The sequence below is a fragment of the Octopus bimaculoides genome, chromosome 28 (genome assembly GCF_046866305.1).
Source record: "Octopus bimaculoides isolate indiv1 chromosome 28, ASM4686630v1, whole genome shotgun sequence".
Taxonomy (NCBI): Eukaryota; Metazoa; Mollusca; class Cephalopoda; order Octopoda; family Octopodidae; genus Octopus; species Octopus bimaculoides.
In genome coordinates this window covers 11,005,638-11,023,138 of record NC_142955.1, presented here as the reverse complement: position 1 = coordinate 11,023,138, position 17,501 = coordinate 11,005,638, and the positions used below count along the sequence as shown (strand labels likewise).

Sequence of the window (17,501 nt, the reverse complement as noted above, 5' to 3'; positions counted from 1 at the left end):
TTTAGAATTTGACCTATCCTTTTATGGTGGGACAAAATATCTCCTTTCATAATGTGTGTTTAATACTAAAAAAAATAACTGAATAGTCATATTATCACTAAAGGCTGTTACCACTTTTACGTGAGTGTTCCATGCAGAACAAGCGTTACTATATTTTAACCCCAGGAAAAGATGTTTTCCTGCTGGGTATCGACACATGGCCTGTGTCTGTTTTATTATGAGCAAAGTAGCGAACCGCTCCTGCTCCAGCAAAACAAAACCAGTAGACCGGGTTCAAGATTTCTTCTCATCCTCAGTACCGGATATGTGTCTGCTAGAGATGGCAGCTATTTGTCCTTGCTCACAATATATACACAAAGTGACTTGGTCACTTCTTTGTGACTAAGTCGTCGATCTTGCAACAAGCAAAAGTAACTGGTTTTAAATCTCTAAAAGAGATTCCCATAACAGTACAAAGCAGTAAAGGCTGTTATCACTTTTACATGACTGTACCATTGAGAACAAATGTTACTATATTTTAACCCCAGGAAAACACCATTTCCCACTGGCTAGCAGGCAAACATCCAGTACTGAGGACAAGAAGGAACCCTGAAACCGGTATACTGGTTTTGCATTACTGGAGTGGGAGTGGTTCGCTCCCTTGCTCACAACGAACCGGACACATGTTGCGTGTCGATAACCAGTGTGAAAAGATGTTTTCTTGGGGTTAAAATATAGTAACGCTTGTTCTGCATGGAACAGCCACGTAAAAGTGGTAACTATCTTTACTGTTACCATGTGAATCACTTTCAGTGATTTAAAACCAGCTACATATTATCACTGAACTCTGGGAATACATTTCTCATGTATTCACCTACAATGTCAGAATAAAACATTTTCTTGTCTCCAGGAACGTTACATGTACCGTATACATTTTGTTGGTTGTCTATTTTTTTTTTTTTTTGACTTATTTTGCAACATCAGTAATTGCTTATGTCCCTCCAAATATTTTTTACATTATTCAAAGGCTATAGATAGATATAGCAAAAAATATTCTGGAAACATAAACTGCCTTGGAAATAAAGAAGTGAAATATAGGCTTTATTAATTATGGTTCTTCCCAAATATAACAATATTGGTTTCAACACAGTAAACAAACAAATCTAAAGAAAATTGCTCTTATTAAAAAATATCACAGAGGTAAGTTATCTCAAGTTTTTAATATAAAATACAGTGTGGAGAGGCTGTTGTCATCTACTGTTATGTCTCCTTTCCAATGTGAATACTTTTACAGCCATAGGTGTTTATTCATGATATTCATACCATGAAATTTGACCACTTCAGAATGGCAGCCATGAGTGGCATGGCTGATGTCATGGGTAAAATTTACAAAGTTAAGCCCACCTCACTTCAGTAGGAACTTTAAATGTTTGATGATAATGTTAAAAATTTTCACACTGATACAGTTATGCTTCTGTAGGAATACATATGTGTCCAGTTAAGCTAGAGCTTTGAGAGAATGATTTATCACAAATATCACAGCAATGTGGCTTCTATCCTGTATCAACATGCTTGTGTATTAAATTGCTTTGAGAGAATGTCTTCCTACAAATATTACATTTATATGGCTTTTCTCCTGTATGAATATATTTATGTTTCGGTAAAAAAATCAGTTCATGAGAATGATTTACCAGATATCACACTAGTATGTCTCCTCTCTTATATGTATGCGTTTGTGTATTGTTAAGTGAACATTTTCAGTAAATGATTTACCATACACATAACGGTAATGTGGCTTCTACACTGTATGAGTACGTTCGCTTTCTTAACTTACTACTTTTACAGAATGATTTACCACAAATATCACAACAATAAGGTTTCTCTCCTGTATGAATACGTTTATGTATTATTAAGGAACTGCTGACAGAGAATGATTTGCAGCAGATGTCACATTGATATGGTTTCTCCCCTGTATGAACACGTTTGTGAGAAATGAGATAATCATATCTAGCGAAGGACTCACCACAGATATCACACTGATATGGGTTCTCTCATGTATGGATTCGTTTGTGAATGGTTAAGGTAGTATTTCGAGAGAACGATTTACCACAGATATCACACTGATATGGCTTCTCTCCTGTATGAATGCGTTTGTGTACAGTTAACTCACCACTTTGAGAGAATGAGTTACTACAGATATTACAAAGATATGGCTTCTCTCCTGTATGGACTCGTTTGTGTCTAGTTAAGTCATTACTTTTAGTGAATGATTTACCACAGATATTACAGCAATATGGCTTCTTTCCAGTGTGAATAAGTTGATGTGAAGTTAAAGCACTACATTCAGAGAATGCTTTACTACAAATATTGCAGTGATATGGCTTCTCTCCTGTATGAATTCGTATGTGTCTAGTTAAGTCAGTACAATGAGAGAATGATTTATTACAGATATCACAGCAATATGGCTTCTCTCCTGTATGAATACGTTTGTGTTTAGTGAGAGTAGATTTCTGAGAGAATGATTTACTACAAATATTACAGCAATATGGCTTCTCTCCTGTATGAATACGCTTGTGAGAAGTTAAGTGATAATATTGAGAGAATGATTTATCACAAATATCACAGTGATATGGTGTCTCTCCTGTATGAATACGTTTGTGTTTAGTTAGGGTAGATTGCTGAGAAAATGATTTATCACAGATATCACATTGATATGGCTTCTCTCCTGTATGAATACGTTTATGTGTAATGAACTCAGCACTTCCACAGAATGATTTACCACAAATATTACACTGATATGGCCTTTCTCCTGTATGAATACGTTTGTGCTTTGTGAGGTTTCCATTCTGAGAAAATGATTTACCACAGACATCACACCAATATCGTTTCTCTCCTGTATCAATATGCTTATGTTTAATTAAGTTACCATTCTGGGAGAATGACTTTTCACAGGTATCAAAGTCACATGATGGTTTTCCTGTATCTTTAGGCATATTTTCAGGAAAAAAATCAATTCTTTAAGTTTCTGCGTTTTTGCAATATATTTTCCTTTTCAAATCAAAATATGTCTATTTTGATTTTATTTCTACTGTTTTGCTACTAATCTCAATTAGAGCAAATATGTCACTGGAATTTCACATTGAATTTAAAGAGACAGTGATAGATATCTCTTCCATACAGCATTTTCAGTCAGTCTTTAAAAGATGGAACGGGTTGAAGGTGCATCTTCTGTGATGCCAATGTCATCTGTTATTCTGAAATAATGAAGAAACATCAGTTTAAAATATAGATATTACTTAAAAAATAGATTCAACAATTTTGTTTAAACCTCAGCATAGAAAATGAGTTATTAGCTAATATTCAATGAGTATACCACAAAATTTAAATATAGAAAAATCATGCAAATTCCTAGATTACTTAATTTTAAAAATAACTAAGAAAAAGAGTTTTTAAATTCTTACAATATTCAGGTACAGATTCATTTTCTTTTTTTCTTTATCGTGATTGGAACTTTTGTCAGAATTGTTTCACTCTCAGAAATAGAAATATACAATTCATGATCACATGTTGTCAGTGTCTGACTGATGTCATGGAAATAATAACCATGCTGGTGGCATGTAAAAAGTACCTTTTGATCACTGGGCCTCACATAGGCAATGACAAACGACTGAGGCCTTTGGCAATATGCTGTGCTTGAGAAGTAAGTTCCATTACGCTGAGTGATATTGTAGTTATAGCAGATACTGGTGCTACACAACTGGCACATGCAGAGTGGTTGGCATTAAGAAGGGCATCCAGTTGGAGAAATCATGCTAAATGAGACTGGAATCTGGTGCAGCCGCTCAGCTTACCAGCCCTGTTCAAACCATCCAACCCATGCCGGCATAAACAGACATTAAATGACAATGATGACGGTTTTTATGTTTGCCATATAATTTGCTAGGTTTTTCTATGTCTTCTTCCGAAAAGACTTTGAAAACCAAACTTGCTACTTGACAACAATGCTTAAAGTGAAAATAAATTACACCAAACTTTCTTCCAATCTTACATGACAGATTTCGGTATTGTCACTGTAATATGGCTATTGCAGACACAGAAGTAGCAAGTGTCATGTGACAAGCTGACATCCTCTGCTCTCTAGCAAATAAAACCAAACAGCATATCAAGTGTCACAAAAAAGAAATAAAATTAAATAAGGATACACATGTAATAGTTTGATGTAACTCACAATGGTTAACCATATGGATATGACAAACAAATCAGTACAAATATTGTGAAGTGTCTTCTTGGTGATGGTTATGATAGGGAGGGTGTGATATTAGTGGTGGTAAGAATATGTAGAGGGGAATAATTCCACCAGTGTGTCACTGGTATTGAATTCACTGGCCCAGGAGGAATGAAATGTAAAAATCAACCCTTTGCTTTGGATAGTGAGGAGAACACAGAACATATCTATGTACCATGGGGTATAGAGTTTTGCATCATTCCTACCCATGGTAGGACATGTTTTCACACAAAATTAGAAATGAATAACAAGACTTGTATAACTAAAACTCATTTACAACCACCATGCATTGTCAAGGCAAGGAGTTACAAATAATCACACATACATGTTTACGCATGCATTACACACACACACACAGACATCATCATCATCGTTTAACGTCCGCTTTCCATGCTAGCATGGGTTGGACGATTTGACTGAGGACTGGTGAAACCGGATGGCAACATCAGGCTCCAATCTAATTTGGCAGAGTTTCTACAGCTGGATGCCCTTCCTAACATCAACCACTCAGAGAGTGTAGTGGGTGCTTTTACGTGTCACCCGCACGAAAACGGCCACGCTCGAAATGGTGTCTTTTATGTGCCACCCGCACAAGCCAGTCCAGGGGCACTGGCAACGATCTCGCTCGAAAATCCTACGGGAGCCAGTCAGGCGGTACTGGCAACGGCCACGCTCAAAATGGTGCATCTCATGTGCCACCCGCACAAGAGCCAGTCCAGGGGCACTGGCAACGATCTTACTTGGCTTGCCGGGTCTTCTCACGCACAGCACATTTCCAAAGGTCTCGGTCAGTAGTCATCGCCTCGGTGAGGCCCAATGTACAGAGGTCTTGCCTCACCACCTCAGCCCAGGTCTTCCTGGGCCTACCTCTTCCACGGGTTCCCTCAACTGTTAGGGTGTGGCACTTTTTCACGCAGCTATCCTCAACCATTCTCACCACATGTCCATACCAGCGCAATCGTCTCTCTTGCACACCACAACTGATGCTTCTAATGTTCAGCTTTTCTCTCAAGATACTTACACTCTGACGGGTATTCACATTGACATTACACATCCAACGGAGCATACTGGCTTCATTCCTTGCGAGCTTACGTATGTCCTCAGCAGTTACAGCCCATATATATATATATATATATATATATATATATATATATATATATGCAGATGTATAAAATAATTAAGAGGGTTAGAGGCAATTAAAACCTTGCCCGAAAAAAAGTTCACCGCTACTAAAAGTGACTAAGGGTGCCGGGCAGCAAACACATACATATATATACATAGTTATATATACACACACAAATATATACATACATACATACATACATACAGTTTACTTGTATTAGTCATTAAGCTGCAGCTCAACCTGGGACATTGCCTTGAAGGGGTTAATCAAACAACTAAACCTCAGTATTTATTTTATTGATCTTCCTGCAGATTTGGTAAGGAATGAGGATGCAAACCAACTGATACCAGTTATCAAGAGGTGGTGTAGAACAAATGGATCTTTTAGGTTTGGCAACCAAAATTCCAAAAATCAGAGTGAATTGAAAATTTTAAAATTTGGTACATTAATGTAGTTTTCCAAGCTGAATTGCTGGAGATATTTCACTTTTACCAGATAAATTTTTTTAAAAAATGTTACAGCGGTTTAAAGTTTGATAATTTTCACCCAGTCAGAAAACAGGATTTTGGAAGCTGTCATTTCGTGCATGGCAGCATGTGTTGTCAACTGTAATTAAGTGAAATGCTGCTTTATGCACACCATGTAGCCCCTAATCACTTTTTTAGTTTTGGGAATTTTCAGAAAATTATTGAAAATTTGTATTCAACACATGGGAATTCATACAATTATTCTTTTATATGTTTCAGTGATTTGTCTGCAGCCAAACAAATTGACCTCAAGATTTATTCTTTGTTAGTCAAGTACTTATTCTATCATTCTCTTTTGCCGAACTGCTAAGTTACAGGGATGTAAACACACCAACATTGGTTGTCGTGATGGTGGGGCGACAGACACAAAGACACACACACCCATAAATATATACATACATATATATACAACAGGCTTCTTTCAGTTTCTGTCTTACCAAATCCACTTACAAAGCTTTGGTTGGCCCAAGATTATAGTAGAAGACATTTGCGCAATGTGCTACACAGTGGGACTAATCCCGGAACCATGTGCTTGGGAAGCAAGCTTCTTACCACACAGCCATGCCTGCGCCTACAAAGTGGAACAAAAAAAATTTTTGATGTGTGATTCAAGGCCTTACCACACAGACATGCTTGTTATAGCTACAAGGCAATAAAGCAGTACCCATCAAGTACTGGGGTCGAGGCAATCGACTTCCCTCTCCCCTTAAAACAGCTGGCCTTGTGCCCTGATAATATATGTGCCTAAAATTAAAGATTGCCATTTTTTATTCAATGTCATTTTAATGGGCATCATTAAAATGCATGAGGAAACAAAATCAAGATGCCTGAAATCACTCCCCCACCCAACCAATTTTTCTTTTCACATCAAATTCTGACATAGCCAGAATCTTTCCTATCTGAAACATATTTGTAGAAAATTTCACTAAATATCTCCATCTTTCACAAAGCAATGAGGATACAAATCAGATGGTTTTGATGATGGTAGAATATCTGTAGTTCTACCATCAAAAGAAAAAAAAAAAAACCCTGGATTTTTGCATGAAATCAAATACCCTAACCTCTAATATACCCCTAATATGCTGCAAACCACTTACTTTTGATCAGAAAAAAGGTGGGGTAGAAAACCAGATTCCACCTCCCATATTCTGGGATCACTGGAAATTTTTTCTTTTTCGTTGAATTACAGTGACCTCCTAATATGCCACAACCCCCTTTTTTTGGTCTGGAAAACGGGGTGGGAAGGGGTGGAACCCTCAGACCCCCCCCCCCCATTATTGTCAAATATTTTTTGCTGTTTCTTTCTTTACCCATATTTTTAGATAACATTTTGCAGAAATACGTTTTCAGGAGAGTGTGGATTACATTAGATTGAAAATTCAAACAAGTCTGAAAAGAATAAGTGAAAATGCAGAACTTATAGAGGTTAGGGTTAATGAAGTCTGTGGAGAGACAAAGAATATAAAGAATTCATCTAAAAAAAACACGCAAGAGTTTGTGTATGTGTGTGAAACAAGCAAAAGTATAATATTAAAACAAAATATCTTTTTCATGTATCTTAAAATCACTGGGTATAATATATATAATCTTAATATAAAAAATGTGAAAACTAATTTGTGTGTGTCAGTATGTCACACTTAGACCCCCCTCTCTCACTATTCAATGACACTCCTACTGTTCCTCATGATGGGGTGAGAGTAATAGTAGGCGATGGTGAGGATGATTGCAAAGAGAGAGAGAGAGAAAAAGAAATTTAGGGAAAGTTGATGCTTTATCAAAAGTAGTAGTGTTGATGGTGGCAGTGGGAGTAATAATAAGAGAGGAGAAAGAGTGGGTATGTGAGAGAAAGAGGGAGATGATGTACAACTTAGTTTAACCATGTCTCTTTGACAGAAATTCCTGTCATCAACATACTGAACACTATCATTTTTGTTTTATTTTTTGCTTTCTTTAATACAGGAACACACACACACACACGCATATATAAAATACACTTTAATTGAAATAAAGTTTCTAAAAAATTAAACATACCTAATATAATTATGTCTGTGTCACACTTTTTCAACTTTAATAAATCCTTTCTACTAGAAGCACAAGGCCTCAAATTTTGGGGCAAGGGATTAAGTTGATTACATCGACCCTAGTATGTAACTGGTACTAATTCTGTCAACTCTGAAAGGATGAAAAGCAAAGTCAACCTTAGCAGAATTCAAACTCAAAACCTAACAGCAGATGAAATACCGCTAAGCATTTCGCCCAGTGTGCTAACGATTCCGCAAGCTCAGTGCCTTAATATAATAAATGCGAATGTCAGTGTGTCACACTTTTTCAACTTTACTCCCAGAGGCCATAGCCCAATATATCATACCGTTATGGAATCAGGCTGACTCTGTGAGTAGATTAAAAACATTCTGGGCTGAATCTGGACCCACAGTCTTGAAATTTTGGATTCCCAAGTTTTCATTACTGTGATGGTTTCTGGCAATTTTTTTTTACGTGACTTTTTGTGACAAATTTTTTTGTATGATAACAATCTTTATAATCTAAAGGCTAACTCCGTGAGTAAATTAAAAACATTCCAGGCCGAAACTGGACCTGCAATCCTGAAATTTGGGATTCCTATGTTTTCATTACTGCGATTGTTTTCGGTGATTTTTTTTGCAATGAATATGATCATCATTGGGATATGACCCTGGAGGAAGCAACTACAACAAATTCTCCAAACAAATTAGAGATCTGTTTGCAGATCTTCCCATTCGGTCAGTTGTTTAAAAGCTGCTCTGTTGAGCGGCTTTGAAGTTAGTATATAATAATCCCAGATTACAGAATAAATTTGAAAGACAAATCCACTTTCACTTTGCAATTTTTGGCACCGAAACTGGGTAACTAATGCATTTCATTTTTGCGTGGAGAGAGAGAGAGCGTGCATGTGAGTGATGAAGTTTATCTAAACTTTCAATGGTATAGCAATAATATTATATTATATATCATCATCATTTAACGTCTGCTTTCCATGGATTAGCTACCTGATTTTGGGGCCAAAAATTGCAAAGAGAAGGTGGATTTGTCTTTCAAATCTATTCTGCAATCTGGGATTATTATACATTATATATATTATTTCCAGTGATTTTAAGAGGTATGAAAAAGATATTTTGTTTTAATATTATACTTTTACTTGTTTCACACACATACACAAACTCTTACATGGTTTTTAGATTAATTCTTTATCATTCTTTACCTCTCCACAGACTTCGTTACCACTAACCTCTATAAACTCTGCATTTTCACTTATTCTTTTCAAACTTGCTTGAATTTTCGATCTAATGTAATCCAAACTCTCTCGAAAACGTTATCTAAAAATACGGGTAAAGAAACAGCAAAAAATATTTGAAAATGGGCGAGGTGTGAAATTTCCGAGGATTCCATTCCACCACACCTAGTTTTCTGGACTAAAAAAAAAAGGGGTTGTGACATATTAGGAGGTCACCGTAATTCATTCAACGGAAATAAGAAAAAAAGATATTGGCAATGATTTCGAACAAAAATAAGGGGTTTGCGACATATTAGGAGGTCAGGGCACTTGATTCCACGCAAAAAATCCGAGTTTTTAAAATTCTTTTTTCTAAGTGAAAACGTTCGGGTGAAACGATCGAAGTTTACCAAAAAAACATTCGACGACTTATAATAGAGGATTAAGGCGACGCGCTGGCAGAATCGTTAGCACACCAGGCCAAACCTTCTTCACCTTGTGAGTTCAAATTCCGCCGACGATTAATTTCAGGGCCGATAAAATAAATACCTGTTAAGTACTAGGGTCGATGCAATCGACTTAATCACCAGCTAAATTGCTGGCCTTGTGACAAAATTTGAAACCAAATTATAATAAAGTCATCGAAGTGTAATACAAAATATTTCTCAAACTAAATCACACAACTAAAATGGCAACGATGGACAGTCAACAAAGCAGGTTTCATAGCAAGAAATAGAGGCCAATTCACGCATAAATCAGACATGTTCCATGTATAAAAGGTACGATAGACTCAAACAATCGACATGTCAAAAACGAAGGACATCAACAGGATTCAAAGATTAAACATTGTCATTGTTGAATACTTACGGAAATGTTTTATAAAGGATTGTGTTGTTATATAATGGTGTGTGTGGTAGCTGAGAAATGTACTGTAAGTGTGTAGTATTGTTGAAAATGTATTATAACAGTGTGTATATGTGTGTGTGGTGGACGAGAAATGTTTAATAACTGTACATAGTACTTGGTTAAAAGGAATTCTTTAAGCTGACAAATATTAGGAAGTGAAGAAAGAAACGGAAGCCAGTTTAATGCGCATGCGTTTGTTTTTCACGACTAATTTAACGGCAGCAGGTTTAATGCGCATGTATATTTTTTCTTTCCATATACAGTTTACGGGAGATAACTCTCATCAGAGCCCTTTTCTTTCAGCTTATCAGCATTAGTTAAGAACTTAGAGAAGCACTGGAAACTGGCTCTGCGGCTCAGGTGAAGGCCAAGAGACTGGCGTTAAACCAGCACCTCGAAGCCAAACACATGGGGTGCACTGTCAGGGCTAGGCTTCGTGCAGTGGTTTGTGAGGGAATCACGGCGGCAGGATGGGCCCGAGTGGTGGAAGCCCAACGTGGTAATGATGTCACAATCTGATCTTTGATGAACCAACGAGGTAAGTTGATAGACGAGCCTGAGGAGATGTGTGAGGCTTTTCAGGAGCACGTCGCCCAGCTTTTCGCGGGGAGCGGTGGACCGGATAGTAGGAGGGACCTAACGGAATTCCTCGCCGGGCTGCCGCGCCTCTCGGTAATTAAGGCTATGGCAGACTGTGACGCAGGTAAGGCTCCGGTACTGGATGGTTCACCCTATGAGTTGCATAAAAGTATGCTAGACTTGCTCGGGCAACTACTGGCGAATGTCTATGAGAACTGGCAGCAGAACGGGTTAATTCCCAGATCTGTGCACCGGTGAGTGGTGGCGCTTGTCAGAAAGGACCCAGACAAGGGAGATTTCATTGATAATTTTCGACCCATCACTCTGCTAAACGCAGACGTGAAGATTTTGGCCAAAGTGTCATCGAAAATATTGGCGCGTGTCACGGATGGTCTGATCGGAGAGGCACAGACATGTGCCGTTCCCGGCAGAATCATCCAGGATAATCTCCATCTTCTATGGTACACTTTAGAGGGATTTAGTAGTAAATCTGGCAAGGGCGGGGCAGTGGTCTATTTAGACCAGTCAAAGGTTTTTGATAGGGTCGACCATCGGTACCTGGTGTCCGTTCTGGTGCAGTTCGGCTTGGGTCTTGGTTTCCTTAGCTCGGCACCTGGAGAGGCAAGTCGATTCCTCCTGACAGTGTCGTGGTACATTGAACGGTGGGTCCGATTAAGTTGCTAGGAGTTTGGTCCAGACCAGACCTCCAAATAGAGAAGAACTGGGCCGAGATATCGAGCAGGGTGACCCACATAGTCAAGACCTGAAAGGGAGGGCGGAGGCAGCCAATGTGTTCATCGCATCGGTCATCATCTACCACCTAACCGTCGTTCCTTGCCCTGATTCGTGGTTGATCAAGCTGGAAAGACAGCTATTCTACTTCTTGTGGAAGGGCTCGAAGTCGCTTGTGAGACGCTCTATATGCTGCCAACAACTGTTAAAGGGTGGGCTAGGGATGCCTTGGCTTTTGATGCGCAGACATGCGCTGCGGTTGAGGCATCTGGATGGTGAACGGGTGTGGTCTTCGCTGGTGAAACGAATGTTTTCCAAGTTCACTAGTTTCGGTGGACGGGAAACCTGGTTCTATCGTAGATCGAAGTTGGGTACATGGTTTACAGAGTGTCGAAAGGCACTCCTGCTATTCCGTCGCTCGGGCAATGCCTGCGGTGGTGGTTCCACCGCATTCTTTTATAGAGGGCTTGTAGAGGCGGAATGTGACGATACCTTAGGGGAAACCCTAGGTCTCGACAATAATTAGCTGGTCAGTCTGTTCCAACGTACATTCGGCCGAAGACCCTGGACAACTTTCAGAAGTCTCTAGCATGGCAGTGCTACCGCGAAGCCTTATCTGTTTGGGACAAGCTCATAAGGCATGGTGGCCACGGCCCTTCGACCAGTCCAAAATGCGGGCGGGATAGGGAAACCGTCCCGCACGCTATTGTTCAGTGTTCGGAGGTATCAGACGTGTGGGTTTATGCTGAACAACTGTTGTCAAGTGCAGGAAGAGTACAGCTATCGACTGAGTCAATAGTAAAAATTGACCCGCCGGATTTCCTCTCGAAAGAAGGTAAGAATTGTTTTCTCAATGTAGTAGCAATTACGAGAGAAGTGATTTGGAAGACGAGGCTGAAAGGGTTAAAGTCAGGCATCTTCATTTCTGGCTCTGAATTGGGAATTATTTCACCTTTCACCTGAAAAGGGAAATAGAGCTTGAGAGAAAATGCCTGTCTGCGAAAATATTTGATAATCGATGAAAGAATGTTTCACGAATGTTGCATATGAATGGCACCTCATGAATGCGACGCAAGGCGAGTCTCAGGCATCAGTGGTGAGGCGGGGCTCGTGGGGTCCGAGCTGAACCCACCTTCCCACTCTATCCGTAATGTCTTCCGGTCAGTGTTATCATAATTTTATATTTGTTAAAAACATTTTAAAATTCACTTTTGTGTAACTATCATTTGTTAATCTAACCCCAAAAATCAGATTGTGATGTCTCCCTCTATGTTGTTCCCTTGTGGGAAATAAAAAATCACCTTTTCTCTCAGCTCTTTGCAAACGATGATGTACCTGGTAAGCCATACAATGCTTTGTAAGGTGTACCAAGCCATAGTGCTTTCTTCTGTGTTGTATGAAGTGAAATCTGGCCAGTCTATAAAGCTCAAGCAGGCAAGTTACATGAGACAGCTACGACAAATCATGAACATTACTCTCTTTAACAAGATCAGGAAGGAAAAGATTCTAGGGTGTGCTGGCCTGCTTCTTATGATGGAAATCCTCATTGATAAAACTTTTGTTGGTTTGGGTATGTACATAGGATGGACAACAACAAACTCCCAAGACAAATCCTTTACTCCCAACTATGCAAAGGAAAAAGAAAGCAGGGAAAACCTAGACAGAGATTCAAAGATACTGTAAAATGGAATATGAAATGGGAAGGAATTGACCATAATAAATGGCAAACCCAGGCAAGAAAGCGACTGGTATGGAGAAAGCTTATCAAGTCACGCCCATGACAACTGACTACAGAATAAGATGAATATTCTTTCCTACTCTAGGCACAAGGCCCAAAACCTTTTGGTGGGGAGGGAACTAGTCGATTAGATCGATTCCAGTACACAACTGGTACTTAATTTATCAACCTCGAAAGGATGAAAGGCAAAGTCGACCTCGGCGGAATTTAAACTCAGAACTGAAAGACAGACAAAATACCGCTAAGTATTTCGCCCGGCGTGCGAACGTTTCTGGCAGCTCGCCATCTTAGACTGAGATGAATATTGCAAATGATGGAATAAATATTTTGCCAACTGGCGAATTACAATGTGGTACTCCATACTCTGTCTGAGTTATGTAATGAATCGATCAATCGGCGGGATTCTGGTTTAAATACCCCATACAACCCCTCATAAATTTTTTGTAACTTTTGGAATTTAAGGAAATTTTTGCAAGTTTATGTTCTACACACTGCAATACATACACTTGTGCAAAAAAGGAGAAATTATAAAAAAATTTTCACACCTGCCACCTCTCTCCCCTTCAATCCTAAAATTTCTACTCTTTCTCAAAATGTTTTTAAAATCAAAGTTTAAAATACGGACAGTCTGAATCTATCATTCATTTCTGTTTATAATTGGAAAATAAATTTTGAGATCTAAATTCAAAAAAGTTTAAAATATTCGTGCATACACATGACCTTCATGGATTCTGAATCGAAGCATACCATTAAAACAAAATTTTGCATCAACATATGAATTTCCATGTGTAGAACATGTATTTGCAAAATTTTTCTGAAAAATTCCCAAACATTAAAATGTTATAAGGGGTTATATGTGGTGCCTAAACAAGAATTTATCTAATCAATAAATGAATGAATGAATAAATCAATCGTTATGATTGTTAGTGTGTATGTTCTCTTCTGTTTTTAATTATTTAAAATATTCTCCTGAGAAAGGAGCTGGGTTCTAACAAACGTACAAATCTCCATCATTGGAATGTAGTTAACAAAATCAATGTCACATTTTAAACTTGAGAGAAGTCTCACATATTTTTACTGTTCTACTCACAAACATCAAATACCTTCGAAATAAAAAGAAGTGAAATATATCATCATCATTTAACATCCATTGTCCATGCTAGCATGAGTTGGACAGTTTGACGAGGGCTGGAAAGCTGCACCAGACTCCAGTCTCATTTGGCATGGTTTTTACAGTTCAAGGCAATTCCTAATGCCAACCACTCCAAGAGTGTAATGGGCGCTATTATGTGCCACTGGGATGGGTGCCATTTGTATGACAACCAAATCTGTCATGACTGCAATTTTGCTCAACTTGATGGGACTTCCAGCAAGTGTGTTTATAGGCTTTGCTAATTATGATTCTTCCCAAAAATAACGATATTGGTCTCAACACAGTAAACAAATTCAAAATCTGGAGGAAATTGCTTTTATTACAAATATCACACAAGTAAGTTATTTCAACAGCGGTTAGTTGTGTTAATATAAAATGCAGTGTGGGCAGGCTGTTGTCACACACTGTTATGTCTCCTGTCCAATGTGAATACATTTACAGTTATAGATGAGGATTTTCATACCAAGAAATTGGACAGTAAACCATATCCGTTCATGTTGTAAGAGGTAATTAAAAGAAGTTGTCATCATTAAAAATTCAATCAGCAGTAAAAGACTACCTCAGAAAGGTAACCACGAATGGCTTGGTTGATATCATGTGTAAAGTTCACAAAGCTTAACCCACCTTATTTCATGAAGAACTGTTTGATGTTGTTTAAGAATTTCCACATTGATACAGTTTTACTTCAGTAAGAATACATACAGCTTTGAGAGAATGATTTACCACAAATATCAGTGATACAGTTTCTATCCTCTGTGAACACCTTTGTGTATTCTTAAATTACTACTTTTAGAGAATGTCTTCCTACAAATATTACATTTATATGGCTTTTCTCCTGTATGAATATATTTGTGTTTAGGCTAAGAATCAATTTGGAAGAATGATTTACCACAGATATCACACTGGTATGACGCCTCTCCAATATGTATGCTTTTGTGTATGTTAAGAGAATATATTCACTAAATCATTTACTACACACATAACAGTAATGTGGCTTCTACACTGTATGAATAAGTTTGTGTTTTCCTAACTCACGACTTTTATAGACTGAGTTACCACAAATATCACAGCAATAAGGTTTCTCTCTTGTACGAATATGTTTGTGTTATTAAGGAATGCCTATCAGAGAATGATTTGCTGCAGATATCACATTTATGTGGCTTCTCACATCATGAACATGTTTGTGAGAAATGAGATTACTATCTCTAGGGAAGGACTTACTACAGATATCCTATATGGATTAGTTTGTGAATGGTTAAGGAAGTATTTAAAAAGAATGATTTACCACTGATATCACACTGATATGGCTTCTCTCCTGTATGAATGTGGTGGTGTTTCTCTAAGTTACCACTTCCAGTAAATGATTTACCACAGATATGGCTTCTCTCCTATATGGATTCGTTTGTGTTTAGTTAAGTCATGACTTTGAGGGAATGATTTACCACAGATATCACAGCAATATGGCTTTTCTCCTGTATGAATACAGTTGTGAGTAATTAAGTAATGAAACTGAAAGAATGATTTACCACAATACCACAGCGATTTTGTGTCTCTCATGTATGAATATGTTTGTGTGCAGTTAGGCGTCCATTCTCAGTGAATGATTTGCCACAGATATCACATTCTGTCCTGTATGAACACATTGGTGAGACACAGCTTCTCTCCTGTATGAATTCGCTTGTGAAAATAAAAAGCACTCCCTTGAGAGAATGATTTACCACAAACATCACAGTGATATGACTTCTCTCCTGTACGAATACATTTGTGTATAGTTAATTCACTATTCGTACAGAATGATTTACCACAGATATCACAGTTATATGGTTTCTCTCCTGTATGAATACGTTTGTGTGTAGTTAGGTGTCCACTCTGAGATAATGATTTACCACAGACATCACACCAGTACGGTATCTCTCCTGTACGAATATGTTTATGTTTAATTAGGTTACCGTTCTGGGAGAATGACTTTTCACAGATAGTTCAGTCATATAATGGTTTTGCTGTATCTAGGCATGTCTTCAGGAAAGAATCAATTCCTTAAGCTTTTGACGGTTTTACAATTTTTTACTTATCAAATCAAAATATGTCTCTATTATATATTTCTTGTTCATTTTGTTTCTACTGTTTATTCTTTTTGAATTTTTTCAGCTGCTGTATTTCTGTCCAAAGATACTTTTATCTAAGAACTCATATGAAAATTTATTCACGTTTAATTAGCAAACAATTCATTTTGAATACACTCCAGATTATGTGAGAAATTTTGCTAATAATATCAGTGTAGAGCAAATACGTCACTGGAATTTTATGAATTTATAGACACAGTGCTAGATATCTCTTCCATATAGCATTTACATTCAGTCTTTAAACGATGGAAAGTTTTGAAGGTGCATCTTCTGTTAGTCCAATATCATCTATGATTCTGAAATAAGGAAGAAACATCAGTTTAAAATATAGACTACTTGAAAAACAAAGATTCAATAGAGAGAAATTTATAACATTTATATAGAGATTAATTGCAGAAACAAATATTTACCTTGACGACTGAACATCTTAAGTTACTAAAATTTACACAACAGAAGCATACACATTTGCCAACTAGAGCTACACTTTCACATTGTGTTTACATTTGAAAGTATTATCTCACATTACATTACAATAGAGACGTAATACTGAAATAGTGTAAGAGATAAGAGATTGCTCTGAGCTCATATTAGGCAAGAAGTTGGAAATTTATTTGGCCCATGACACTGCGTGGACCTTGGCTTTTGTATTTGACACCTGTTGCTTTAAGTATTTTATTTCGATTTATGTATATATGTATGTATGACCCAATTGAGGGAGACCTCTACATGGTAGCTAGACCTGGTAGAAATAGCAGCCAAATATCCCTCACAACACCATACTGTCTTAATCCGACAATTCTGCCTATTATGTAGTTTGAATGAGAAACTGTAACTAAAGATTAAGATTATTAACCCCAAACTTGGACAGTGTTAAGTAGTGGAGATGTTTGGCGATTGTATGTGGTAGTTACTTTTGACTGTTTCTTCTCAATAAGGATAATTGATCAATAATGAATCTTAACACAATATATGAAAACAACTTCAAGTGGAATCGGACATCATAAGAGAGACAGAGAGAGGACAGAAGAGAGACAGCATAGCAACGGTTTTGGCTGACTGTCATCCTGTACTCCCCTTGTTGCTAGCGAAATAGTATGTGCCACGTT

At 37.7% G+C, this 17,501-nt stretch overlaps 2 protein-coding genes across 4 annotated transcripts in view; both read right to left on the bottom strand.

Moving 5' to 3' along the window:
- Window positions 1–1,048: 1,048 nt before the first annotated feature.
- On the bottom strand, window positions 1,049–10,278 carry LOC106878559 (uncharacterized). Its single transcript, XM_052977344.2, has 2 exons — window positions 10,032–10,278; window positions 1,049–3,233 (listed from the first exon to the last, which is right to left on the bottom strand). The coding sequence occupies exon 2, from the start codon at window positions 2,970–2,972 to the stop codon at window positions 2,031–2,033; it is 942 nt and encodes a 313-aa protein (XP_052833304.1). The 5' UTR covers window positions 2,973–3,233; window positions 10,032–10,278; the 3' UTR covers window positions 1,049–2,030.
- A 4,293-nt stretch (window positions 10,279–14,571) lies between these two features.
- Window positions 14,572–17,501, bottom strand: part of LOC149130540 (uncharacterized) — a 14,451-nt gene continuing 11,521 nt past the window's right edge. For all 3 annotated transcript variants that reach the window (XM_089344029.1, XM_089344028.1, XM_089344030.1), the window contains one exon: window positions 14,572–16,691. In XM_089344029.1, coding sequence (XP_089200155.1) covers window positions 16,634–16,691 — 58 coding nt within the window. In that variant the 3' untranslated portion in view covers window positions 14,572–16,633. The remainder of the gene's footprint in view (window positions 16,692–17,501) is intronic.